Raw genomic sequence first — 27,790 nt, 5'->3', positions numbered from 1 at the left:
CTGAAAATCTGCGTGTAGAGATTTGATCACATAGATCCCTTAATCATCAGATAATAATTGCAAGTGTATGGCCACCTTACCATTTGCCTATTTATCAGACTGCATACAATCTATATTACGTTTGCACGTAAGGATAAAAGAAGATCTCATTAGCCATCTTGAATCCTGACGTCGAAAAAAAGTTTAAAAAAAAAATAAATAAATAAACTTTCAAAAGATTGACTCTCGATTGTTCGATCGATCTCGATGAGAAGACACAAAATAACAATTTTCTAGGTATAAAATTACAAATCTAATTTTTAAACTATGTCAATCTAACGAAACATCATTGCAACATTTTGCTTTAAAGGGAACCTAAACAGAGCGATATGGGTGTTTCCTTTTAAAAAAATACCAGTTGCCTGGCAGTCCTGCTGATCTTTTTGGCTGCAGTAGTGTCTGAATCACACACCTGAAACAAGCATGCAGCTAATCCACTCTGACTTCAGTCAGAGCACCTGATCTGCATGCTTGTTGAGAGGCTGTGGCTGACAGTATTAGAGACACAGGATCAGCAGGACTGCCAGGCAACTGGTATTATTTTAAAAGGAAAAATCCACATCCTTCTCAGTTTAGGTTCCCTTTAAGGGGAGGACCTGCAGTAAAAGTAACATAATGAATAAAATTGCTACTTTTTTTTACAATATTGATGTATAGATGATTTAGTCAATGTTTGCCCAAAAATCTTTTCTCTCCTTGATTTACATTCTGACATTTATCCCCGGTGGTGACATCTTTAGTTCTGCCAGGTGATCTCTACGGAATGTTTGTTACTGAGAGCTCTATGCACAGAGGGAGATACTGCTTGCTTGGCAGCTGGAGGTTCACAGACAGGAAACTGTCACCACCATGGTCATGACATCACACTGTGGTAGGGGTTTCACCACAATATCAGCCACACAGACTCCCGCTAATGATCTATTCCAGAAAAAGGAATAGATTTCTTATGGGAAAGGGGGGGGGGGGGGGGGATTAGCCACTGATTGGAGTCCAATCCTGGGTTGAAGTTCCTCTTTAATAAGTCATAAATAGAAATCTTTAGACCAGCGATAGCACGCCTGATAGGAAGGTGTTATTAGTGTGGCGGGACTGGCTCTAGTCACAGCAGAGGCCTGGGAGCACCATGTTTGGCTGTGTGTATTCTGTATTGGCCCGAGCCCAGTCGCTGCACTACAAATATAGAGCTGGCCGGCGATGCGTCGGGGGCTGGGCGCCCATCAGCTCGCACGCCTCTTCTTCGGTGATGGTGAAACGCTTTCCGATATAAATTCCTCACCCTCTCTCTTGCCACCATGCAAAAAGCCACTTATCCTCCCAGCATTCCCCAGCCGCTGCAAACAATCCACTGGCTCCTAACAAGAGGACCTGTGACTGATCGTCATGCTAAGTGGACGCCACGGCGCTCGCTTAACAGCTTCCTGCGCCTCTCGGATACATTGTAGGTTAAACAGACGCAGGTTACTGAGGGGAAAGAACCTTACGGTATACTTTATAAAATAACGCAGAGAAACGCGATACGTTTCCAACAATAATAAAGGGGCAGTCTAATATATATATATATATATATATATTTTTATTTTTTTTTTTCTGGTTAACAAAGCTGGAGAGTTAAAGGGGAATTCTGAACAGAAAAGAAAACTGCACACAGCGGACCACCTAGCCCCTTCCCTCTGATTCGGTATCCATATCGAAAATCAGTCGGGTTTCCCTCACTTTCTTATAGAGGAGAAAAAGCAAACCAAACAAAAGAAAAATAAATACAAACAAAAACAAACAAACAAACCAAAACGGAACACAATTCAAACTAAAACAAAACAAAAAAAACCTTTAACTGAAAATATCAGCATCAGTTTATGGATCTACTCCTTAAGGCCTCCTGCACGCTGCAAGTGATTCCAATTCAGATTCCGCTTTTTAATCGGTTTTCACATCCGATTCCGATTTGCAGTTTGCTCCTTGCACACTGCAAATCGAAATCTGAATCGGATGTAAAAACTGATTAAAAAGCGGAATCTGAATCGAAATCACTTGCAGCGTGCAAGAGGCCTAAAAGTACAACTATCACAAAAAATATAAATAACTAAGATTTTAAATACATACATATTGTACATTTCTCACAGAGTAGAATGCACTATAAAAATAGGCCCAGGGCACACTGAGCGGTTTTAGGAGCGATCCGCCAACCGCTTCCGCCTGTGAAAACGCTTGGCTAATGTATCTCAATGGGATGGTGCACACCGGCGGTTTGAGGTTTTTAGCAAACCGCAAACATGCCTCCTGCTGCAGGTTTGCGATTTGCAGAAGCGTTTCTGCCTCAATGTAAAGTATAGGAAAAGCTCAAACTGCTCTGGAAAAAGCCAGATCAGAGCGGTTTTCCAGGCGTTTTTGTTACAGAAGCTGTTCAGTAACAGCTTTACTGTAACAATATGTGTAATCTGCTTCACAAAAACGCTCCAAAAACCGCTAGGCATGTGTAGAAAACCTCTCTAAACATGCCTAGAATCGCTCTGAAATCTGCTTCAAAAACCGCTAGCGTTTTGACGATCTGCTAGTGGTTTTGGTGTGCACTGGGCCATACTCTTTCCTAGGTTGCTGTCACTTACAGAAGGAAGTGAAAATGTAACATATCTGTCAGGTTTTGGACTAATCCATCTCCTCATGGGTACAGTAGTCCTCAGTTATTTCTTTATTTACAAAAGCACTTACTAAATAACAGTTTCTCAGTCCAACTTCCAGAATAGTGTGCAGCGAGCAGAGAAGCCAGCCAGCATCTTAATATAGAGCCTTAGCAGAAAAGGCTTTCCTAAAGAACAAAGAAAATACGGAGAATCCCCCATGAGGAACTGGACCATTCCAAAATCTGTCAGTTAAGTCAGCTTTTTTTCTGCCTACTGCAAGTGACAGCAACATAGGATGCGTATGTATACATTTTATATTTGACAATTTTTCATAATAGTTGCTCTTTTGATATACAGTGATGGTCAAAAGTCAGTCTGGCCTGATATTATAAATTTGCTCATTAGTACTTTGCTATGCAGAGGCGATCATAGCTGCAAGGGGTCTGCAGGGTGCCCAAAACTAACCTCAAAATCCTCCTCTCCCCTCTCTTGACCACTGTACTTCACAGTTCGTATGAGGTCTTCGTGCTGATCTCTTGGGTTAGGTTTTCACCAGATAGGGGTGCTGTGTGTTACGATTACTATCTCCACTTTGCTCTCGTCTATCCAAAGCAGGTTGTTCCTGCAGTCTTGTGGTTTGGTTAGTGCAACTTTGAAAACATAAGCCATGCTAGTCCTATTGGTAGGAAGGTTAGTGTTAGACGTATCAGTTAGAAGGTTAGTGTTAGGCATATCGGTAAGGATGTTAGTGTTAGGTGTATCGGTACGAAGGTTAGTGTTAGGTGTATCGGTAGGAAGGTTAGTGTTAGGCCTATCGGTAGGAAGGTTAGTGTTAGGCCTATCGGTAAGGATGTTAGTGTTAGGTGTATCGGTAGGAAGGTTAGTGTTAGGCCTATCGGTAGGAAGGTTAGTGTTAGGCCTATCGGTAGGAAGGTTAGTGTTAGGCCTATCGGTAGGAAGGTTAGTGTTAGGCCTATCGGTAAGGATGTTAGTGTTAGGTGTATCGGTAGGAAGGTTAGTGTTAGGCCTATCGGTAGGAAGGTTAGTGTTAGGCCTATCGGTAGGAAGGTTAGTGTTAGGCCTATCGGTAAGGATGTTAGTGTTAGGTGTATCGGTAGGAAGGTTAGTGTTAGGCCTATCGGTAGGAAGGTTAGTGTTAGGCCTATCGGTAGGAAGGTTAGTGTTAGGCCTGTCGGTAGGAAGGTTAGTGTTAGGCCTATCGGTAGGAAGGTTAGTGTTAGGCCTATCGGTAGGAAGGTTAGTGTTAGGCCTATCGGTAGGAAGGTTAGTGTTAGGCCTATCGGTAGGAAGGTTAGTGTTAGGCCTAGATTTTGGGTCCTTATCAAAGCAAAATATCGCAAAATTGATCTGAAACAATTTGGATGTCTACACACGATGCAATTTATTATTAGATCTATCTAAAGGATCTGTCTATCTTATGGAAAATTGCACCGTGTAGATGAGGCTTTAGGCCTATAGGAAGGTTAGTGTTTGGAGTATCGTTAGGAAGGTTAGTGTTAGGCCTATAGGAAGGTTAGTGTTATGCTGGCTACACACGGTGCGTTCCCGCACTCGATGCACCGATTGATTTCCGGCCGCTCGATTATTTCCGAGCATTTCTGAGCGCATTTCTAAGATTGTTAGGTCGATTCACATGTAAGGTATGCCAAATTGACCCAACAATCCATCGAAACGCGAACCAGTGCGGGCCGGGAACGTGTATCCAGCATTAGGCCCATTGATAGGAAGGTTAGTGTTAGGCCTATAGGAAGGTTAGTGTTAGGCGTATCGTTAGGAAGGTTAGTGTTATGTGTATTGGTAGGAAGCTTAGTGTTCGAGTACAGAGAGAGAGTGTGTGTGTGTGTGTGTGTGTGTGTGTGTGTGTGTGTGTGTGTGTGTGTGTGTGTGTGTGTGTGCGTGCGTGCGTGCGTGCGTGCGTGCGTGTGTGCGTGTGGGAGGGGGGGGTTAGAATGGTACCATTAGGAACAACAACAACAACAAAAAACAAAAAAAACAAACAACCGTTGCTATCCACAATAGACTATTGGTAACACAATGATACTGATATTCAAATTAATCGACATTGCACTTGCTAGAAAAACAATACCGCCTATACCAAACCTACGCATTTTACTGGAAGTGGAATTCCACTTTAAACCTGCGTCTGACCCCACTTTTCAGTCACGCTGCGGATCTCTCTGCGATCTGACCTCAGCGTTCCATCCCTCCTCCACCGGCGGTCTTACGGAACCAGCTGAGCGTGCATAACGTGAATTAAACAAATGGAATAAAGCGCGGCGCTTATGCAGAAAGCGGAGGTCACGTATTCGCCATAGAGTCGCATTGTTCCTGCGCGATGCAGAACGCTGTGAAACCGACAATCAGCTAATTACACAGCGCACGTCGCGGAGGGGTCATGGCGTATTTATATACCGCTGCGTCTGGACTTCATCGCGGTGACAGCTTACACAAGCTGCTAATAGCAGGAACACAAACACCAGGGCTTCCCGTAAGAGCTGATAAAACACCAGCTACAGACCACGGCTTTCTCTCTACCAGCCGCAGTCAGGAGAAGCCATGATTTCACGAGGCAGCTATTGAGACGGCTACCGACCAATCAGACGAGGATTACTTGGTATTTTTCCACTTGCAGCTCTGGTGTCCCGGCTACAATCTCCCCTACCAGCAGCACCTGCCTAGAGCTATGAGTGTTTTGCTGGCTCTGCAGGGCCAGTTCCAGACTTCCTGCGGCCTAATGCTGGGAATACACGCAGAGTTTTTCCAGCAGATTTACTGTCCAATCGATTCTTCTAGCAATTTTATGATCGATATCCACTCACTTCAAGAGAAATCAATCAGAAAAAACGATAGAAAAATCAGATCGGACCTGTCGGAAAGGATCGAACCATCTGACGAAAAATCTCATGGTGTATTCCCAGCATAAGGCAAACTCTGGGTGCAAACGGCCCCCCACCTCCGAAAACGCGTATATATAGAGAGATAGAACGATTAATTATCATAGGATTGGCCCAATGACAGAGGTGCGGTCCCGCCCGCAGGACCATCATGCCGTTAGTTAGCAAAAGTAGTAGTAGGCAGCTGTGATTGGCCGGACTGGTGGCAGCACCCCCGTCTGATTGGTCATGTGACAAAGTAGATGCTGTACAGCCTTGCAATTAAGGACTGTGTCTCCAGGACTGAAGAAAATAGCATTTCAAATCTTGGACGGGAAACGTGGGCGCCATCAAAATGCAACCGCAGTGTTTATTCCCGCAAACAATCACAGGCAAAGACAGTGCTATACTTCACTCCTCCTGGGATCACCCCGCACAGCGGACCACTGGCCGACAATATTGATGAGCGTAATGACCTAATTACGACTACGCAGAATTTCGTATAATTCGCAAAATTACGATTATGACCATAATCAAAATTTAGCGAATTTCATGAAATTACGTGAAATTTCGTGTTTATGGGGAATTTTGAAATTATGATCATTTTTCGTAATTACGATAGTTTACGTAACACAAAGATCAGAATTTCAGAAATTCGTACGTTCTCAAAATTGAGTTCCAGTCCAGAGGCTCCTGATACATTTAGGCTGCATTTCCACTTGTGCGGTGCGAAATTTGCATGCGGATTTTCATGCAAATTCGCATAGATGACGATGTATGCGAATTTAACCATGGCAGTGCTGGTGTGCTTTTCCATTGTTTCTATGCGAATTTAAAATTTGCATACCCAAACCTCATGAGAATTTCCTATTAAATACACTGTATGCGATTCGCATAGCAGTATGCGAATTCTGATGGCTCTGTCATGTGAATTTTTTCTGCACAGAAAAAGGCAAAGGAATCCTGACAAGTGGAAACACACCCATTCACTTGTATTGCTATGCGAATTTGCATGCGAAAAACGCATGCGAATTCGTGATAGTGGAAATGGGCCCTCAAAGCAACAGCACTTGCAGGGACCTTTGCATTATCAGATATTGCAAGGCCCAAAACCAAGTGTCTCAGCATGCCTGACCGCTAAGTGCACCATGGCAAAGAGCACCTGTCTTAGAAGTGGCTGAAGATCGAGCCTCCTGATACATTTAAAGCGACAGCATGTACAGCGGCCTTTGCATTATCAGTAATTGCAATCAATGAGTGACTTTCCTAAATTTAGTCATTTCCTAAATGTGCATAATTACTATTAGAAATGAAATTACATCCATTTTCGTAACTAAAATAACTTCGTTTCTATAGAAAACATGAAATTATGAAATTTCTCATAAAACACGAATTTTTACTGAAATGCAAAATTATGAAACTGAAATTTCACTTAAAGAATTCCAAATTAGGTTTGTATGGCAATTATGAAATTACGAATTCGTGTCGTGGCAGCAAAATTCGCATCCGTAATTACGGAAACACAAAATTAAGAAAATTTCAGCTCAACACTAGTCGACAATTGTTTCACATCACACGACGCATTATCATGGATCTCTGCGTGGCTCAACAGCGGGGAGAAAGTGGCTAAACGCCATGGACATAGGCGCCGCCTCCTTATCCAATCGCATGAAGCTGCCAAAGCCACGGGTACCCAATCAACCACCTCCACCTCACCTGCTTATGAGGTCATAGGGAAGGGTGGCAACCATTCAAATGAGGGCGGGGATGCGTGGATGAGGAGAGTTGACTCTGCATCCATTGATTGGTCAAAAGCCAGTAATCATTGACACGGGGACATAGATTTACTGAACTGCGTTCCCATTCATTTATACCCCTTCTAAAAATCGGCAGCAACAACGCAAGCAGGAGAGCGAGCAGGGGAGCGAGCAGAGGCCCTTGGATACCATAGACCAGGAGTCCCCAAACGGTTTGGGTGGAGGGCCGGGTCAGCATACTTCAGACTGCTAGGGGGCCGGAGTATACATAAAATGATGTAGAAGTCTTTGCGGGCCAGACAGTGAAGCATCCCCAGGTGAAAACCTGTAGAACAATTGGACAGCAGTGTCACCTGATGTGGAATTTGATTGGAAACCAGCAAATTACTGCTTTCTGGCTTCCATGTGGATGGGTGGTGCCAGCACTGTTATTCTATATGCAGACCACCAATATATAAAGATGTAGCTGACCGCATCTATAAGCAATACATTTTGTGTGTGAGGGGGCCGGTAAAAAAGCCTCAGGGGGCCGAATTCAGCCCGCCGGCCTTAGTTTGAGGACCACTGCCATAGACTATCATCGACGTCCCTGATCAGAAACTGAAGTCCTGCAGGACGCAGACAATCTGTCTCAGATTACAAAAGTACTTCTAACAGTTTATACAGTAATGTAACATTCAACAACAGAATATTGTAAAAAAACAAAATCAAAAACAGTGCTGTATTATTTTGTACATGAAGACAAGTTTGCATCTCTGAAACATTGTAACTCGAGTGGTTTGTAAGTTGTGGACTGTCTGTATACAAAGTTCAATATTTTCACTATGGTGCTCCTATGAAATGCATTAATCACAATAAATACGTTTTGGAAGAATCTGTGAACTTACCCAGAGCCTTCATCTGGATTCTGCAGAGGAAAAAAAAAAAAAAAAAAAGTGTTAAATTATGAACTGTCTTTCTAAATCTCATCGTCAAGAGTTACATGTAGTGCCTGCTTTGTGGATATCTGTACCAACAGTTTACCTACAGCAGTGACTGGTGTCTGAGTGATTGATCAGACATTGGTGAATAGCTTCCACCAGGATTTCAGTATGCTGCTGCCTGTTAGCTGCCATTTTTAAGGCACTGTCAGCACTGTGCACCGAACAGGAAGAATTCACAGCCAGTGCTTTACAATTATTCAGTTAGGCTCGGTTCACATTGAGCCTAAAATAGCTTACGTTCCACTCCGATGAGCGGAACGCAGCAGCGGAAGCAATGCTTTACCGATGGGAAAGTTCACATTGCTACGTTCCACTCACTGCGTTCCGCTCGTCAGAGCCGACGTTCCTGATCTGCACGATCCTTCTGCTCCGCTTCACGGAGCGGAACGCAGCGCAGGAGCAGAAGCGTGTAAATATGAACCGAGACGGAGTCTTCTGAAACCACAAATATTACCAGTTCAAGTGTGTTTCATAAGCCCAATTTTACAGGCCACCTGTATGAGAATGAGGCACTATAGACTATGCCAGGACCATACGTGGGGCAAACAGGGGTTAGTCAATTATTGGACTTGATAAAGGACACCTAAAGCGAGAGGGATATGGAGACGCGTACGTCAAAAAAGGGCGCCCAGAATAGTAGAATATCGATACATTCACTGATACTCTACTGTTAAAGCATAACTGAAAACAACAAAAAAAAAAACCCAACTGTTTGACTTACCTGGAGATTCTGCCAGCCCCCTGCAGCGCTCCCTCTACCAGCCCCCTGCAGCGCTCCTGTCCCCGGCCAGTCCTCCACCATTCTCAGTTCTCCCGCCGCCAGCTAGTTTCACTTTGGTCGACTTGTAAGTCGATGGGCCACTGCGCCTGCGCACCCCTGCCACTCGTAGCCTTGTTCGTGTTCCCGTCCTGCGCTATGCGTGACCAGAGCCGCGCAGGCGCTGTGGCCCGTCAGCGAAACTGAAACTAGCTGGCGGCAGGAAAACGGAGGATCGTGGAGGAGCGGCACGGGACAGGAAGGCTGCAAGAGGCTCGCAGAGGCCCCAGGTAAGTTAAACTGGTTTCTTTTTATTTTTACTTTAGTTCAGCTTTAAAGTGCAAAAAAACTCATAGTAAAATAGAGGTATTAGAGACCGCTACCTTACCACAGCTAAACCCATGCCTATTCTCACAAATAACCCATTCAGTACCGATGCCTAACCTTAACCCCCCCCCCCCCCAAGGGCTAACCTTAAACCCCCTCCCCCCACCCCCCCAAAAAAAAAAAAACATTTAGATGATTAATGGCCAACATTTCCACCTCAAGCAGGCCACCACATTTCCTGCTTCCTGTGGAGGCAGCCATATTTGTTTTTCCTTTTAACCAATTCCAGTTACCCGGCAGATCTGCTGATCTCTTTGGCTGCAGTAGTGGCTGAATCACACCAGAAAAACAGCATGCAGCTAATCCAGTCACACTTCAGTCAGGGCACCTGTTCTGCTGCATGCTTGTTCAGGGGCTATGGGTAAAAGTATTAGAAGCAGAGTATCAGCAGGACAACCAGGCAATGTGCACTGTTTAAAAGGAAATCCATATGGCAGCCTCCATATCCTTCTGATTTCAGGTGTCCTTTCAGGGGCGTAACTAGAAATCCCCGGGCCCCCCTGCAAAAAAATTTGAGCCCCCCCCCCCTTGATTGCCCACCAACCAACCCCCCCCCACACACACACCTTGGGCTCTCCTCTCAACGCTCCCCTCCAGCATCAATTACATTGAGAGCAGTAGACAGCAACGCGCACCTTCTTCCGGAGGTCTCCCATCTCTAAGAGCCTCATGCTACTTCCTGTTTAAACAGGAAGTAGTGTCAGACACAGAGAGCGAAACCTCCGGATGAAGGTACGTGTTGCTGTCTGCTGCTCGCAATGTAATTGATGCTGGAGGGGAGCGTTGAGAGGAGAACCCGAGGTGAGGATGGGGAGGCGGGGGGGGGGGGGGGGAGGGGCATTCGCATCCCCCTCCCCACCGATGTCCAATGCCCTCCCCTCATGGTGAAACCCCTCCGCCCCCCCCCCCCCCAAACAGCCCTGAGCAGCCCCCCCATCCCCCGCAGCTACATGGCTCACATCCCCTATAGTTACGCCCCTGTGTCCTTTAACCTTCATAACTCCCAGGATATATCTGTCACTCCCATAAAATGTTTGACTCCTCCATGGAGTGACAGGTACTCTAGTCTTAAAGTGGACCTGAACTTGTGCATAGGACAGAAGGAGAACAGAGAAATGCACCCTGTATGTATTTAGAGAGAGTTAAGCCTGTGCAATTCCCCCTCATCTGTGACTAATCACAACTGTAATTTGATCTCTCAGCTGTGTCAGCACAAGAATCTCAGCAGAGCTGCTAATTAGTAAACACAAGACCCATATGTCTGCGTCCATGAGAGCAGGAAGTAGACACACTGAAGATTTATTGCAGGGTTCGTATCAGCTTTAACAAGGAAATGTTTTACTTTAAAGGTTATTCTGCTATGGCTTATCTTTTAGCACAGAGAGGAAGTTTTGAGCTCAGGTCCGCTTTAAAGGCATACAGCAAGAACAATACCTATTACATGATTTTGAACACAGAAGCAATAGAATAACAGAAAACATTCCCTAAAGACCTTGACGTGAGTACAAGAATACACTGACTGCCTGAGGAAGGGCCACATAGCGGGGCGGGCAGAAACGTGCGCGGTCAGTGGCAGACAGGCACATCTGTGATGTCACTGAAGAGCAGGATATGGATTTAAAACGAGGTGTTGATCAAATGGCTAAAAATAACAGTTTTGTTTCCTTTCTTTCGCCATTGATGGCAAATGCAGTAATGAAGTACAACTCTCAGCTGGGACTTTGTAACTTGCGTTCTACACACAGCTTAGTATGGCTTGTGTAATGTGTGCTATGCAAATATCACAACATGTTCTACAAGCTGTGCATGCGCAATGTACAACCTGCATTCTGCAAATTATAGTACTAATAATAGGACTATGGCAGGATTAGCTTGTGAGCTCCTCTGAGGACAGTCAGTGACATGACTATGTACTCTGTAATGTGCTGCAGGAGATGTCAGTGCTATATAAATACATAATAATAATATGGTAGGACATTAGACTCTGACTATAGTAGGATTAGAGTGTGAGCTCCTCTGAGGACAGTCAGTGACATGACTATGTACTCTGTAATGTTCTGCAGGAGATGTCAGTGCTATATAAATACCTAATAATAATATGGTAGGACATTAGACTATGACTATGGTAGGATTAGAGTGTGAGCCCCTCTGAGGACAGTCAGTGACATGACTATGTACTCTGTAATGCGCTGCAGGAGATGTCAGTGCTATATAAATACATAATAATAATATGGTAGGACATTACACTAGGACTATGGTAGGATTAGATTGTGAGCTCCTCTGAGGACAGTCAGTGACATGACTGTGTACTCTGTAATGTGCTGCAGGAGATATCAGTGCTATATAAATACATAATAATAGTAATATGGTAGGACATTAGACTATGACTATGGTAGGATTAGAGTGTGAGCTCCTCTGAGGACAGTCAGTGACATGACTATGTACTCTGTAATGTGCTGCAGAAGATGTCAGTGCTATATAAATACATAATAATAATATGGTAGGACATTAGACTATGGCTATGGTAGGATTAGAGTGTGAGCTCCTCTGAGGACAGTCAGTGACATGACTATGTACTCTGTAATGTTCTGCAGGAGATGTCAGTGCTATATAAATACCTAATAATAATATGGTAGGACATTAGACTATGACTATGGTAGGATTAGAGTGTGAGCCCCTCTGAGGACAGTCAGTGACATGACTATGTACTCTGTAATGCGCTGCAGGAGATGTCAGTGCTATATAAATACATAATAATAATATGGTAGGACATTACACTAGGACTATGGTAGGATTAGAGTGTGAGCTCCTCTGAGGACAGTCAGTGACATGACTATGTACTCTGTAATGTGCTGCAGAAGATGTCAGTGCTATATAAATACATAATAATAATATGGTAGGACATTAGACTATGACTATGGTAGGATTAGAGTGTGAGCCCCTCTGAGGACAGCCAGTCACATGACTACGTACTCTGTAATGTGCTGCAGGAGATGTCACTGCTATATAAATACATAATAATAATATGGTAGGACATTACACTATGACTATGGTAGGATTAGAGTGTGAGCTCCTCTGAGGACAGTCAGTGACATGACTATGTACTCTGTAATGTGCTGCAGGAGATGTGAGTGCTATATAAATACATAATAATAATATGGTAGGACATTAGACTATGACTATGGTAGGATTAGATGGTGAGCTCCTCTGAGGACAGTCAGTGACATGACAATGTACTCTGTACAGCGCTGCAGTAGACGTCAGAGCTATATAAATACATAATAATAATATGGTAAGACATTAGACTATGACTATGGTAGGATTAGATTGTGATCTCCTCTGAGAACAGTCAGTGACATGCCTATGTACTCTGCAATGTGCTGCAGAAGAGGTCAGTGCTATATAAATACATAATAATATGGGAGGACATTAGACTATGACTATGGTGGGATTAGATTGTGAGCTCCTCTGAGGACAGTCAGTGACATGACTATGTACTCTGTTAAGTGCTGCAGAAGACTGTGTGCGGTCCTTTAAGCAAACTATACTCAGCATTAACCGACCCAGCCCTGAGCTCCTCTGAGGACAGTCAGTGACAGGATTCTATAAAGTACCACAGAAGATGTGAGTGCAATCTGTGTGTGTGTGTGTGTGTGTGTGTGTGTGTGTGTGTGTGTGTGTGTGTGTGTGTGTGTGTGTGTGTGTGTGTGTGTGTGTGTGTGTGTGTGTGTGTGCAGCCATGTTGCGTACGTTTGCGTGTGTTGGCAGCCATGTTGGTGTGTGTGTGTTGGCAGCCATGTTGGTGTGTGTGTTGGCAGCCATGTCGGTGTGTGTGTTGGCAGCCATGTTGGTGTGTGTGTGTGTGTTGGCAGCCATGTTGGTGTGTGTGTGTGTTGGCAGCCATGTTTATTGTGTAGGCAGCCATGTTGGTGTGTGTGTTGGCAGACATGTTGGTGTGTGTGTAGGCAGCCATGTTGGTGTGTGTGTTGGCAGCCATGTTGGTGTGTGTGTTGGCAGCCATGTTGGTGTGTGTGTTGGCAGCCATGTTGGTGTGTGTGTTGGCAGCCATGTTGGTGTGTGTGTTGGCAGCCATGTTGGTGTGTGTGTGTTGGCAGACATGTTGGTGTGTGTGTGTTGGCAGACATGTTGGTGTGTGTGTGTTGGCAGACATGTTGGTGTGTGTGTTGGCAGACATGTTGGTGTGTGTGTTGGCAGACATGTTGGTGTGTGTGTTGGCAGACATGTCGGTGTGTGTGTTGGCAGCCATGTCGGTGTGTGTGTTGGCAGCCATGTCGGTGTGTGTGTTGGCAGCCATGTCGGTGTGTGTGTTGGCAGCCATGTCGGTGTGTGTGTGTGTGTAGGCAGCCATGTCGGTGTGTGTGTGTAGGCAGCCATGTTGGTGTGTGTGTTGGCAGCCATGTTGGTGTGTGTGTGTAGGCAGCCATGTCGGTGTGTGTGTGTGTAGGCAGCCATGTCGGTGTGTGTGTGTGTAGGCAGCCATGTCGGTGTGTGTGTTGGCAGCCATGTCGGTGTGTGTGTTGGCAGCCATGTCGGTGTGTGTGTTGGCAGCCATGTCGGTGTGTGTGTGTAGGCAGCCATGTCGGTGTGTGTGTGTAGGCAGCCATGTCGGTGTGTGTGTGTAGGCAGCCATGTCGGTGTGTGTGTGTAGGCAGCCATGTCGGTGTGTGTGTGTAGGCAGCCATGTCGGTGTGTGTGTGTAGGCAGCCATGTCGGTGTGTGTGTTGGCAGCCATGTCGGTGTGTGTGTTGGCAGACATGTTGGTGTGTGTGTAGGCAGACATGTTGGTGTGTGTGTGTAGGCAGACATGTTGGTGTGTGTGTTGGCAGACATGTTGGTGTGTGTGTTGGCAGACATGTTGGTGTGTGTGTTGGCAGACATGTTGGTGTGTGTGTTGGCAGACATGTTGGTGTATGTGTAGGCAGCCATGTCGGTGTGTGTGTTGGCAGCCATGTCGGTGTGTGTGTTGGCAGACATGTTGGTGTGTGTGTAGGCAGCCATGTTGGTGTGTGTGTTGGCAGCCATGTTGGTGTGTGTGTAGGCAGCCATGTTGGTGTGTGTGTTGGCAGACATGTTGGTGTGTGTGTAGGCAGCCATGTTGGTGTGTGTGTTGGCAGCCATGTTGGTGTGTGTGTTGGCAGCCATGTTGGTGTGTGTGTTGGCAGCCATGTTGGTGTGTGTGTTGGCAGCCATGTTGGTGTGTGTGTGTTGGCAGCCATGTTGGTGTGTGTGTGTTGGCAGACATGTTGGTGTGTGTGTGTTGGCAGACATGTTGGTGTGTGTGTGTTGGCAGACATGTTGGTGTGTGTGTTGGCAGACATGTTGGTGTGTGTGTTGGCAGACATGTTGGTGTGTGTGTTGGCAGACATGTCGGTGTGTGTGTTGGCAGCCATGTCGGTGTGTGTGTTGGCAGCCATGTCGGTGTGTGTGTTGGCAGCCATGTCGGTGTGTGTGTTGGCAGCCATGTCGGTGTGTGTGTGTGTGTAGGCAGCCATGTCGGTGTGTGTGTGTAGGCAGCCATGTTGGTGTGTGTGTTGGCAGCCATGTTGGTGTGTGTGTGTAGGCAGCCATGTCGGTGTGTGTGTGTGTAGGCAGCCATGTCGGTGTGTGTGTGTGTAGGCAGCCATGTCGGTGTGTGTGTTGGCAGCCATGTCGGTGTGTGTGTTGGCAGCCATGTCGGTGTGTGTGTTGGCAGCCATGTCGGTGTGTGTGTGTAGGCAGCCATGTCGGTGTGTGTGTGTAGGCAGCCATGTCGGTGTGTGTGTGTAGGCAGCCATGTCGGTGTGTGTGTGTAGGCAGCCATGTCGGTGTGTGTGTGTAGGCAGCCATGTCGGTGTGTGTGTTGGCAGCCATGTCGGTGTGTGTGTTGGCAGACATGTTGGTGTGTGTGTAGGCAGACATGTTGGTGTGTGTGTGTAGGCAGACATGTTGGTGTGTGTGTTGGCAGACATGTTGGTGTGTGTGTTGGCAGACATGTTGGTGTGTGTGTTGGCAGACATGTTGGTGTGTGTGTTGGCAGACATGTTGGTGTATGTGTAGGCAGCCATGTCGGTGTGTGTGTTGGCAGCCATGTCGGTGTGTGTGTTGGCAGACATGTTGGTGTGTGTGTAGGCAACCATGTTGGTGTGTGTGTTGGCAGCCATGTTGGTGTGTGTGTTGGCAGCCATGTTGGTGTGTGTGTTGGCAGACATGTTGGTGTGTGTGTAGGCAGCCATGTTGGTGTGTGTGTAGGCAGCCATGTTGGTGTGTGTGTTGGCAGCCATGTTGGTGTGTGTGTTGGCAGCCATGTCGGTGTGTGTGTAGGCAGCCATGTTGGTGTGTGTGTAGGCAGCCATGTTGGTGTGTGTGTTGGCAGCCATGTTGGTGTGTGTGTTGGCAGCCATGTTGGTGTGTGTGTGTTGGCAGACATGTCGGTGTGTGTGTAGGCAGCCATGTTGGTGTGTGTGTAGGCAGCCATGTTGGTGTGTGTGTTGGCAGCCATGTTGGTGTGTGTGTTGGCAGCCATGTTGGTGTGTGTGTGTAGGCAGACATGTTGGTGTGTGTGTTGGCAGACATGTTGGTGTGTGTGTGTTGGCAGCCATGTTGGTGTGTGTGTAGGCAGCCATGTTGGTGTGTGTGTAGGCAGCCATGTTGGTGTGTGTGTGTTGGCAGCCATGTTGGTGTGTGTGTAGGCAGCCATGTTGGTGTGTGTGTGTTGGCAGCCATGTTGGTGTGTGTGTTGGCAGCCATGTTGGTGTGTGTGTAGGCAGCCATGTTGGTGTGTGTGTTGGCAGACATGTTGGTGTGTGTGTAGGCAGCCATGTTGGTGTGTGTGTTGGCAGCCATGTTGGTGTGTGTGTTGGCAGCCATGTTGGTGTGTGTGTGTTGGCAGACATGTCGGTGTGTGTGTAGGCAGCCATGTTGGTGTGTGTGTAGGCAGCCATGTTGGTGTGTGTGTTGGCAGCCATGTTGGTGTGTGTGTTGGCAGCCATGTTGGTGTGTGTGTGTAGGCAGACATGTTGGTGTGTGTGTTGGCAGACATGTTGGTGTGTGTGTGTTGGCAGCCATGTTGGTGTGTGTGTAGGCAGCCATGTTGGTGTGTGTGTAGGCAGCCATGTTGGTGTGTGTGTGTTGGCAGCCATGTTGGTGTGTGTGTAGGCAGCCATGTTGGTGTGTGTGTGTTGGCAGCCATGTTGGTGTGTGTGTTGGCAGCCATGTTGGTGTGTGTGTAGGCAGACATGTTGGTGTGTGTGTTGGCAGCCATGTTGGTGTGTGTGTTGGCAGCCATGTTGGTGTGTGTGTAGGCAGACATGTTGGTGTGTGTGTAGGCAGACATGTTGGTGTGTGTGTTGGCAGACATGTTGGTGTGTGAGTTGGCAGCCATGTTGCGTGTGTCATCATCAGTCACCACACAGACAGGAAGACACATGACATCATGCAGACACATGACTGAGGAGAGGGCGCTCAGCACAGATTACCTCAGGTCTCTGATTTACCAGTTCGTTGAAGCTGCTCAGCTGGCGAGTGATCTCGGCCATTTCCATCGTCAGCTTGGTCATGTGGACATTGAGCTCAGCCAGGACCTCGGTCACATGGGCTGAGGCCACGGCCTCCTGGAGGTCTACAAAATGCAGGGCTTTCACCTCCTCCTCGTTCACCAGCTGCTTCAGGTGGTCAAACTCCTTCTGGATGAAGGTCTTCAGCTCGTTCCGTGTGATCTGCAAGATACGGGAGGAGAGGCGGTGAGACACTCGATGCCAAAACAGACGTTCGCTGCCCTGGTGGGCGATTACCGGAGGGCCAACTTGGATCAGCTCAAAACCATTAGTATCTTATTTACCATAATTACGATACTTCATAATAATATTGTGAAATTAGGGAAATTTTATTATTAACTTTATTTTCCTGTGTAGTGTACAGTATTGTTTGGACTATAAGACATATATATATATATGTGCATGTGTGTATGTATCTATCTATCTATCCATATACGTCTTATAGTCCAAACAATACTGTACACTACACAGGAAAATAGAGTTAATAATAAAATGTCCCTAATTTCACAATATTATTATGAAGTAAATATGGCAAATAAGATACTAATGGTTTTGAGCTGATCCAAGTTGGATAGATAGAGATATATATATATATATATATATATATATATATATATATATATATATATATATATATATATATATATATATATATATATATATATATATATATATATATATATATATATATATATATATATATATATATATATATATATATATATATATATATATATATATATATATATATATATATATATATAGATAGAGATATATATCTCCATGTCCCCCATGTGTCCTCCTCTATGCCCCTTTTTTATCCTCTGTTTGTCCCCCTGTGTCCTCCTCTGCACGGGCACAGTACAGGGAGTCCCTGACATGGTGGCGGGTTGGAGGTTGGTATTGGCAGGCATTCACAAGTCAGGAACTCCCTGCATTTGGACTATAAGACGCAGTGACTTTTTCCCCCCACTTTTTTCCCAAAAATACAGTAATTAGTTCTCCCCTTTTCTGTGCTCTGTTTCCTCCCTTCTATAACCTTCCGGACCGAATGGCTGATTGTTACTGACAGCTCCAGGCTGGAGACACCGGACATCTCACTTACGTTACCACATGTGATAATCTCAGTGAATTGACATTCACTGTGGTATTTACTGCACAAGTTGGTAATTTACCTTTGAAAATTGATTTTGCAGCAATTTAGGAGGTGAGCTATGTAAATAAAGTTATTTATACTTAACGGGGGGGGGGGGGGGGGGGGGGCTGGATGTCCGGATTACTTCCTAGCAGAAGAGGTCACAGGCGCTTCTACGTCTGCGTCTACGACTTCTTCCTTTTGGGGCGGGGGATATGGACAGAAGCCAGACTCCTGGTAAATAAAGTGTATTTAACAAAAAAAAAAAAAAGGCAAATCGGTAATCGGAAGAGTTGCACAGATTACTGTGCAGCTCTTCTAAGCGCCGGAAAAGGTGAGCGCAATTGCCTGAGGAATCGCTGCACACATTGCTGCCGCGATTTCTAGTAGGTTCCAGGCCTTAGTGAATTCACAAAGTATTCGGTAACATCAGATGTTTTCTGCTTTACCGAATGCGGTAATGCTTTGTGAGTTGAGACCGTAATCTCCTCACAGGTTCAGGATTTGGACGCCGGTCATTTTATATTACTTCACTTCCTGTCTGACCGATATTTTCAACATCACACATAAGCCTCCGCACAACGCCAATGACCAGAGATGAATTCAGATGTAACGGGGCCCTAGGCAAGGTAGTAGATTTGTGGTTCTTTTGGTAAGCTGAAGTGAAGAGAAGTCGAAGAGATGGCAGGTGGGCCCCTTGACAACCAGGAGGCCCCAGGCAACTGCTTAGGTTGCCTGGTGGATGATCCTGCTCTGCCAATGACCTTCTAAAGGTGCCCATTGATGGTGGTACAATCGCCCGGGCAACCAGATAAATACAATTGGAAATTAAATGTCGTAACACATTATTTTGCCATCAAACCAATCTGAAAGTCCTAGCCATCACAACTGAATCCCTTCTGATTGCACTGAATAAAGGGGAGCTGCAATCACACCAAAATCGTGCACGCAGGGTGCTTGCTTGGGACTCGGCAAGAGCCACACCCCACTAGTAGGAACCGTAATATGGGTTGTGAGAAAACCAGTGTCCCTGGCTGCATTTTCCTTATCACATCCAACTTGTGTGGCCCAAAAATTGGATTTGAGGGCATGCAGTGGGGACAGGTGCTCATTAGCGGATGACTTAAAGAGACTCTGAAGCGAGAATAATTCTCGCTTCAGAGCTCATAGTTAGCAAGGGCATGTGTGCCCCTGCTAAAACGCCGCTATCCCGCGGGTAAACGGGGGTCCCTTCACCCCCAACCCCCCCTGCAAAATCAACGACCAACTTGGTCGTAAATTTTGCTCTTCCTGGAGGCAGGGCTAAGGGCTGCAGCCCTGCCTCTAGTCGCATGTATCAGACGCGCATCGCCGCCTCTCCCCCGCCCCTCTCAGTGAAGGAAGACAGAGGGGTGGGGGAGAGGCAGAGGTACGGGCGTGGGGCAGGGCTGCGGCGGTTAGCCCTGCCCCAATGCGGAAGCGCTCCCCTGCTGCACGGAGAGGGTTTGGGGGTGAAGGGACCCCCGTTAAGCCGCGGGATAGCGGCGGTTTAGCAGGGGCACACATGCCCCTGCTATCTATGAGGTCTGAAGCGAGATTTATTCTCGCTTCAGACTCTCTTTAAGTAACGAGTATGTACACGGAGTGGCCAAGAAAATGAGAGACCCCCTCTAATAAGGAGTTGGTCCACCTTTAGCTCGGATCACAGCCCATATTCTTCTTGCCATGGACTCCACAAGATGCTGATACCGTTGCTGAGGAATGTTGGCCCATGTTGACATAATGGCAGCTCTAAGTTGGGTCAGATTGGATGGTGGCGTTTCCAGGCTGTGAAGAGACCTTTCGACTTCATCCCACAAAGACTCAATAGGATTGAAGTTAAATGGAAGCAGGTTAAACTCTGATTGATGTTCCTCAAACCAATAATTTGAGACCGATCAAGTACGGTGGCAAGAGCCCACAACAGGCGTCCTTTCCTATTTTTCTGTAATGCCAAAGGCACTCTTGATGGTCTCCTGCTGCTAAAGCCCATCCTTTGCAAAGTCAGTCAGTTGTTGTGTGTTGGGATATGGTTTGTGACGCACCTGCATTGAATTCAGCTGTAACTTCTCGTGTTGGGTACCTTCTGTTGCTGCAGACTATGCGTGCTACTCGCCTTTCACCTCTCTCGTCCACCGGCCTTTTTCGACCAGAATAGTCCTGATCGCTTGAAGTTTTCTTTTCTCAACTGCCGCTCTCTAAACACCCGAGATACTTTTGAGCGAGAAGCTCCTAAAATAATCATAGTTTCAGAGATTTCACCAGCTCTTCTTGCATCGATCATCCTTGGTTCAAAGATACCGGTACTTAATTCTTTCATCTTACCCTTTTTTACTTTAAAGGGAACCTAAACTGAGAAGAATATGGATTTTTCCTTTTAAAATTATGCCAGCTGCCCGACTCCCCTGCTGATCCTATGTCTCTAATACTTTTAGCCACAGCCCCTGAACAAGCATGCAGATCAGGTGCTCTGACTGAAGTCAGACTGGATTAGCTGCATGCTTGTTTCAGGTGTGTGATTCAGCCACTACTGCAGCCAAAGAGATCGGCAGGACTGCCAGGAAACTGGTATTGTTTAAAGTGAACCTTAAAGAGAATCTGTATTGTTAAAATCGCACCAAAAAACATACCAGTGCGTTAGGGGACATCTCCTATTACCCTCTGTCACAATTTCGCCGCTCCTCGCCACATTAAAAGTGGTTAAAAATAGTTTTAAAAAGTTTGTTTATAAACAAACAAAATGGCCACCAAAACAGGAAGTAGGTTGATGTACAGTATGTCCACACATAGAAAATACATCCATACACAAGCAGGCTGTATACAGCCTTACTTCTGAATCTCAAGAGATCATTTGTGTGTTTCTTTCCCCCTGCAGCTATCTTCCACTGAAGTGTCAGGCTGTTTCTTCCAGCAGAGTGCAGACAGCTCTGCCTGTATGTAATTCCTCAGTATGTGAAAGGCCAGCCAGCTCAGAGGAGGATTTATCCAGCTTGTAAAAGATAATAGAGCAGAGAGAAGCTGCACTAATCTAAATAACACACAGGCAGTGTGCAGAGAGGGGCCAGGAGGGGGGAGATGCTTTACAGAACCACAACACTGAAGAACTTGGCAGCCTTCCAGACACAGGCTGACAAGTCTGACAAGAGAGAGATAATTTGATTTATTACAGAGACTGTGATAGCAGAAAGTGCTGCAGTAAGCCAGAACACATTAGAATAGCTTTTGGAACTTGTAGGATGATAAAAAAACAGGATGCAATTTTTGTCACGGAGTCTCTTTAAGTAAAAAAAAAAAAAAAACACTTTTACTCACCTGGGGCTTCCCTCAGCCCTCTGTAGCAGTCTGGTGCCCTCGCAGCCACTCACTAATCCTCTGGTCCCCCGCTGCCAGCTAGTTTCGTTTTTGCCATCAGGCCCGTCAGTAGAGTTGGGCCGAACGGTTCGCCGGCGAACGGGGTTCGCGCGAACTTAGGTGGTTCGCGTGCGGGTACCGCACGCGAACCTTTTGCGGAAGAAGTTCGGTTCGCCCCATAATGCACCTGAGGGTCAACTTTGACCCTCTACATCACAGTCAGCAGGCCCAGTGTAGCCAATTAGGCTACACTAGCCCCTGGAGCCCCACCCCCCCTTATATAAGGCAGGCAGCGGCGGCCATTACGGCCACTCGTGTGCCTGCATTAGTCAGAGTAGGGCGAGCTGCTGCAGACTGTCTCTCAGGGAAAGATTAGTTAGGCTTAACTTCTTCCTGGCTGCATACCTGTTCTGTTCAGTGAGCCCTCAGCCCACTGCATACCTGTACTGTGATCCTGCCACTGCATAGCTGTTCAGTGATCCTGCCACAGCATACCTGTTCTGTTCAGTGAGCCCTCAGCCCACTGCATACCTGTACTGTGATCCTGCCACTGCATAGCTGTTCAGTGATCCTGCCACAGCATACCTGTTCTGTTCAGTGAGCCCTCAGCCCACTGCATACCTGTACTGTGATCCTGCCACTGCATACCTGTTCAGTGATCCTGCCACAGCATACCTGTTCTGTTCAGTGAGCCCTCAGCCCACTGCATACCTGTACTGTGATCCTGCCACTGCATAGCTGTTCAGTGATCCTGCCACAGCATACCTGTTCTGTTCAGTGAGCCCCCAGCCCACTGCATACCTGTACTGTGATCCTGCCACTGCATACCTGTTCAGTGATCCTGCCACAGCATACCTGTTCTGTTCAGTGAGCCCTCAGCCCACTGCATACCTGTACTGTGATCCTGCCACTGCATACCTGTTCAGTGATCCTGCCACAGCATACCTGTTCTGTTCAGTGAGCCCTCAGCCCACTGCATACCTGTACTGTGATCCTGCCACTGCATAGCTGTTCAGTGATCCTGCCACAGCATACCTGTTCTGTTCAGTGAGCCCTCAGCCCACTGCATACCTGTACTGTGATCCTGCCACTGCATACCTGTTCAGTGATCCTGCCACAGCATACCTGTTCTGTTCAGTGAGCCCTCAGCCCACTGCATACCTGTACTGTGATACTGCCACTGCATACCTGTTCAGTGATCCTGCCACAGCATACCTGTTCTGTTCAGTGAGCCCTCAGCCCACTGCATACCTGTACTGTGATCCTGCCACTGCATACCTGTTCAGTGATCCTGCCACAGCATACCTGTTCTGTTCAGTGAGCCCTCAGCCCACTGCATACCTGTACTGTGATCCTGCCACTGCATAGCTGTTCAGTGATCCTGCCACAGCATACCTGTTCTGTTCAGTGAGCCCCCAGCCCACTGCATACCTGTACTGTGATCCTGCCACTGCATACCTGTTCAGTGATCCTGCCACAGCATACCTGTTCTGTTCAGTGAGCCCTCAGCCCACTGCATACCTGTACTGTGATCCTGCCACTGCATACCTGTTCAGTGATCCTGCCACAGCATACCTGTTCTGTTCAGTGAGCCCTCAGCCCACTGCATACCTGTACTGTGATCCTGCCACTGCATAGCTGTTCAGTGATCCTGCCACAGCATACCTGTTCTGTTCAGTGAGCCCTCAGCCCACTGCATACCTGTACTGTGATCCTGCCACTGCATACCTGTTCAGTGATCCTGCCACAGCATACCTGTTCTGTTCAGTGAGCCCTCAGCCCACTGCATACCTGTACTGTGATACTGCCACTGCATACCTGTTCAGTGATCCTGCCACAGCATACCTGTTCTGTTCAGTGAGCCCTCAGCCCACTGCATACCTGTACTGTGATCCTGCCACTGCATAGCTGTTCAGTGATCCTGCCACAGCATACCTGTTCTGTTCAGTGAGCCCTCAGCCCACTGCATACCTGTACTGTGATCCTGCCACTGCATACCTGTTCAGTGATCCTGCCACAGCATACCTGTTCTGTTCAGTGAGCCCTCAGCCCACTGCATACCTGTACTGTGATCCTGCCACTGCATAGCTGTTCAGTGATCCTGCCACAGCATACCTGTTCTGTTCAGTGAGCCCCCAGCCCACTGCATACCTGTACTGTGATCCTGCCACTGCATACCTGTTCAGTGATCCTGCCACAGCATACCTGTTCTGTTCAGTGAGCCCTCAGCCCACTGCATACCTGTACTGTGATCCTGCCACTGCATACCTGTTCAGTGATCCTGCCACAGCATACCTGTTCTGTTCAGTGAGCCCTCAGCCCACTGCATACCTGTACTGTGATCCTGCCACTGCATAGCTGTTCAGTGATCCTGCCACAGCATACCTGTTCTGTTCAGTGAGCCCTCAGCCCACTGCATACCTGTACTGTGATCCTGCCACTGCATACCTGTTCAGTGATCCTGCCACAGCATACCTGTTCTGTTCAGTGAGCCCTCAGCCCACTGCATACCTGTACTGTGATACTGCCACTGCATACCTGTTCAGTGATCCTGCCACAGCATACCTGTTCTGTTCAGTGAGCCCTCAGCCCACTGCATACCTGTACTGTGATCCTGCCACTGCATACCTGTTCAGTGATCCTGCCACAGCATACCTGTTCTGTTCAGTGAGCCCTCAGCCCACTGCATACCTGTACTGTGATCCTGCCACTGCATAGCTGTTCAGTGATCCTGCCACAGCATACCTGTTCTGTTCAGTGAGCCCTCAGCCCACTGCATACCTGTACTGTGATCCTGCCACTGCATAGCTGTTCAGTGATCCTGCCACAGCATACCTGTTCTGTTCAGTGAGCCCCCAGCCCACTGCATACCTGTACTGTGATCCTGCCACTGCATACCTGTTCAGTGATCCTGCCACAGCATACCTGTTCTGTTCAGTGAGCCCTCAGCCCACTGCATACCTGTACTGTGATCCTGCCACTGCATACCTGTTCAGTGATCCTGCCACAGCATACCTGTTCTGTTCAGTGAGCCCTCAGCCCACTGCATACCTGTACTGTGATCCTGCCACTGCATAGCTGTTCAGTGATCCTGCCACAGCATACCTGTTCTGTTCAGTGAGCCCTCAGCCCACTGCATACCTGTACTGTGATCCTGCCACTGCATACCTGTTCAGTGATCCTGCCACAGCATACCTGTTCTGTTCAGTGAGCCCTCAGCCCACTGCATACCTGTACTGTGATCCTGCCACTGCATAGCTGTTCAGTGATCCTGCCACAGCATACCTGTTCTGTTCAGTGAGCCCCCAGCCCACTGCATACCTGTACTGTGATCCTGCCACTGCATACCTGTTCAGTGATCCTGCCACAGCATACCTGTTCTGTTCAGTGAGCCCTCAGCCCACTGCATACCTGTACTGTGATCCTGCCACTGCATACCTGTTCAGTGATCCTGCCACAGCATACCTGTTCTGTTCAGTGAGCCCTCAGCCCACTGCATACCTGTACTGTGATCCTGCCACTGCATAGCTGTTCAGTGATCCTGCCACGGCATACCTGTTCTGTTCAGTGAGCCCTCAGCCCACTGCATACCTGTACTGTGATCCTGCCACTGCATACCTGTTCAGTGATCCTGCCACAGCATACCTGTTCTGTTCAGTGAGCCCTCAGCCCACTGCATACCTGTACTGTGATACTGCCACTGCATACCTGTTCAGTGATCCTGCCACAGCATACCTGTTCTGTTCAGTAAGCCCTCAGCCCACTGCATACCTGTACTGTGATCCTGCCACTGCATAGCTGTTCAGTGATCCTGCCACAGCATACCTGTTCTGTTCAGTGAGCCCTCAGCCCACTGCATACCTGTACTGTGATCCTGCCACTGCATAGCTGTTCAGTGATCCTGCCACAGCATACCTGTTCTGTTCAGTGAGCCCCCAGCCCACTGCATACCTGTACTGTGATCCTGCCACTGCATACCTGTTCAGTGATCCTGCCACAGCATACCTGTTCTGTTCAGTGAGCCCTCAGCCCACTGCATACCTGTACTGTGATCCTGCCACTGCATACCTGTTCAGTGATCCTGCCACAGCATACCTGTTCTGTTCAGTGAGCCCTCAGCCCACTGCATACCTGTACTGTGATCCTGCCACTGCATAGCTGTTCAGTGATCCTGCCACAGCATACCTGTTCTGTTCAGTGAGCCCTCAGCCCACTGCATACCTGTACTGTGATCCTGCCACTGCATACCTGTTCAGTGATCCTGCCACAGCATACCTGTTCAGTTCAGTGAGCCCTCAGCCCACTGCATACCTGTACTGTGATACTGCCACTGCATACCTGTTCAGTGATCCTGCCACAGCATACCTGTTCTGTTCAGTGAGCCCTCAGCCCACTGCATACCTGTACTGTGATCCTGCCACTGCATAGCTGTTCAGTGATCCTGCCACAGCATACCTGTTCTGTTCAGTGAGCCCTCAGCCCACTGCATACCTGTACTGTGATCCTGCCACTGCATACCTGTTCAGTGATCCTGCCACAGCATACCTGTTCTGTTCAGTGAGCCCTCAGCCCACTGCATACCTGTACTGTGATCCTGCCACTGCATAGCTGTTCAGTGATCCTGCCACAGCATACCTGTTCTGTTCAGTGAGCCCCCAGCCCACTGCATACCTGTACTGTGATCCTGCCACTGCATACCTGTTCAGTGATCCTGCCACAGCATACCTGTTCTGTTCAGTGAGCCCTCAGCCCACTGCATACCTGTACTGTGATCCTGCCACTGCATACCTGTTCAGTGATCCTGCCACAGCATACCTGTTCTGTTCAGTGAGCCCTCAGCCCACTGCATACCTGTACTGTGATCCTGCCACTGCATAGCTGTTCAGTGATCCTGCCACAGCATACCTGTTCTGTTCAGTGAGCCCTCAGCCCACTGCATACCTGTACTGTGATCCTGCCACTGCATAGCTGTTCAGTGATCCTGCCACAGCATACCTGTTCTGTTCAGTGAGCCCCCAGCCCACTGCATACCTGTACTGTGATCCTGCCACTGCATACCTGTTCAGTGATCCTGCCACAGCATACCTGTTCTGTTCAGTGAGCCCTCAGCCCACTGCATACCTGTACTGTGATCCTGCCACTGCATACCTGTTCAGTGATCCTGCCACAGCATACCTGTTCTGTTCAGTGAGCCCTCAGCCCACTGCATACCTGTACTGTGATCCTGCCACTGCATACCTGTTCAGTGATCCTGCCACAGCATACCTGTTCTGTTCAGTGAGCCCTCAGCCCACTGCATACCTGTACTGTGATCCTGCCACTGCATACCTGTTCAGTGATCCTGCCACAGCATACCTGTTCTGTTCAGTGAGCCCTCAGCCCACTGCATACCTGTACTGTGATACTGCCACTGCATACCTGTTCAGTGATCCTGCCACAGCATACCTGTTCTGTTCAGTGAGCCCTCAGCCCACTGCATACCTGTACTGTGATCCTGCCACTGCATACCTGTTCAGTGATCCTGCCACAGCATACCTGTTCTGTTCAGTGAGCCCTCAGCCCACTGCATACCTGTACTGTGATCCTGCCACTGCATAGCTGTTCAGTGATCCTGCCACAGCATACCTGTTCTGTTCAGTGAGCCCTCAGCCCACTGCATACCTGTACTGTGATCCTGCCACTGCATACCTGTTCAGTGATCCTGCCACTGTATACCTGTTCTGTGAACCCGCCACTGTATACCTGTTCTGTTCAGTGGACCCGCCACTGTATACCTGTTCTGTGAACCCGCCACTGTATACCTGTTCTGTTCAGTGGACCCGCCACTGTATACCTGTTCTGTGAACCCGCCACTGTATACCTGTTCTGTTCAGTGGACCCGCCACTGTATACCTGTTCTGTGAACCCGCCACTGTATACCTGTTCTGTTCAGTGGACCTGCCACTGTATACCTGTTTAGTGAACACGCCACTGCATACCTGTTGTGTTCAGTGAACCTGCCACTGCATACCTGTTCTGTGAACCCGCCACTGTATACCTGTTCTGTTCAGTGGACCCGCCACTGTATACCTGTTCTGTGAACCCGCCACTGTATACCTGTTCTGTTCAGTGGACCTGCCACTGTATACCTGTTTAGTGAACACGCCACTGCATACCTGTTGTGTTCAGTGAACCTGCCACTGCATACCTGTTCTGTGAACCCGCCACTGTATACCTGTTCTGTTCAGTGGACCCGCCACTGTATACCTGTTCTGTTCAGTGGACCTGCCACTGTATACCTGTTCTGTTCAGTGGACCT

At 47.7% G+C, this 27,790-nt stretch overlaps 1 protein-coding gene across 4 annotated transcripts in view; it reads right to left on the bottom strand.

Annotated features, from left to right (window-relative positions):
* The window catches only part of TRIM44 (tripartite motif containing 44), a 312,918-nt gene that overhangs the window by 110,595 nt on the left and 174,533 nt on the right, over positions 1-27,790 (bottom strand). For 3 of the 4 annotated variants that reach the window (XM_068261803.1, XM_068261801.1, XM_068261802.1), the window contains 2 exons: positions 16,911-17,150; positions 8,196-8,215 (listed from right to left, as the gene is read on the bottom strand). In XM_068261803.1, coding sequence (XP_068117904.1) covers positions 8,196-8,215; positions 16,911-17,150 — 260 coding nt within the window. The remainder of the gene's footprint in view (positions 1-8,195; positions 8,216-16,910; positions 17,151-27,790) is intronic. The other variant, XM_068261804.1, reaches the window with a different exon arrangement.

Source organism: Hyperolius riggenbachi, chromosome 11 (genome assembly GCF_040937935.1).
Source record: "Hyperolius riggenbachi isolate aHypRig1 chromosome 11, aHypRig1.pri, whole genome shotgun sequence".
Taxonomy (NCBI): Eukaryota; Metazoa; Chordata; class Amphibia; order Anura; family Hyperoliidae; genus Hyperolius; species Hyperolius riggenbachi.
This window is presented reverse-complemented; position numbering and strand designations above follow the sequence as displayed.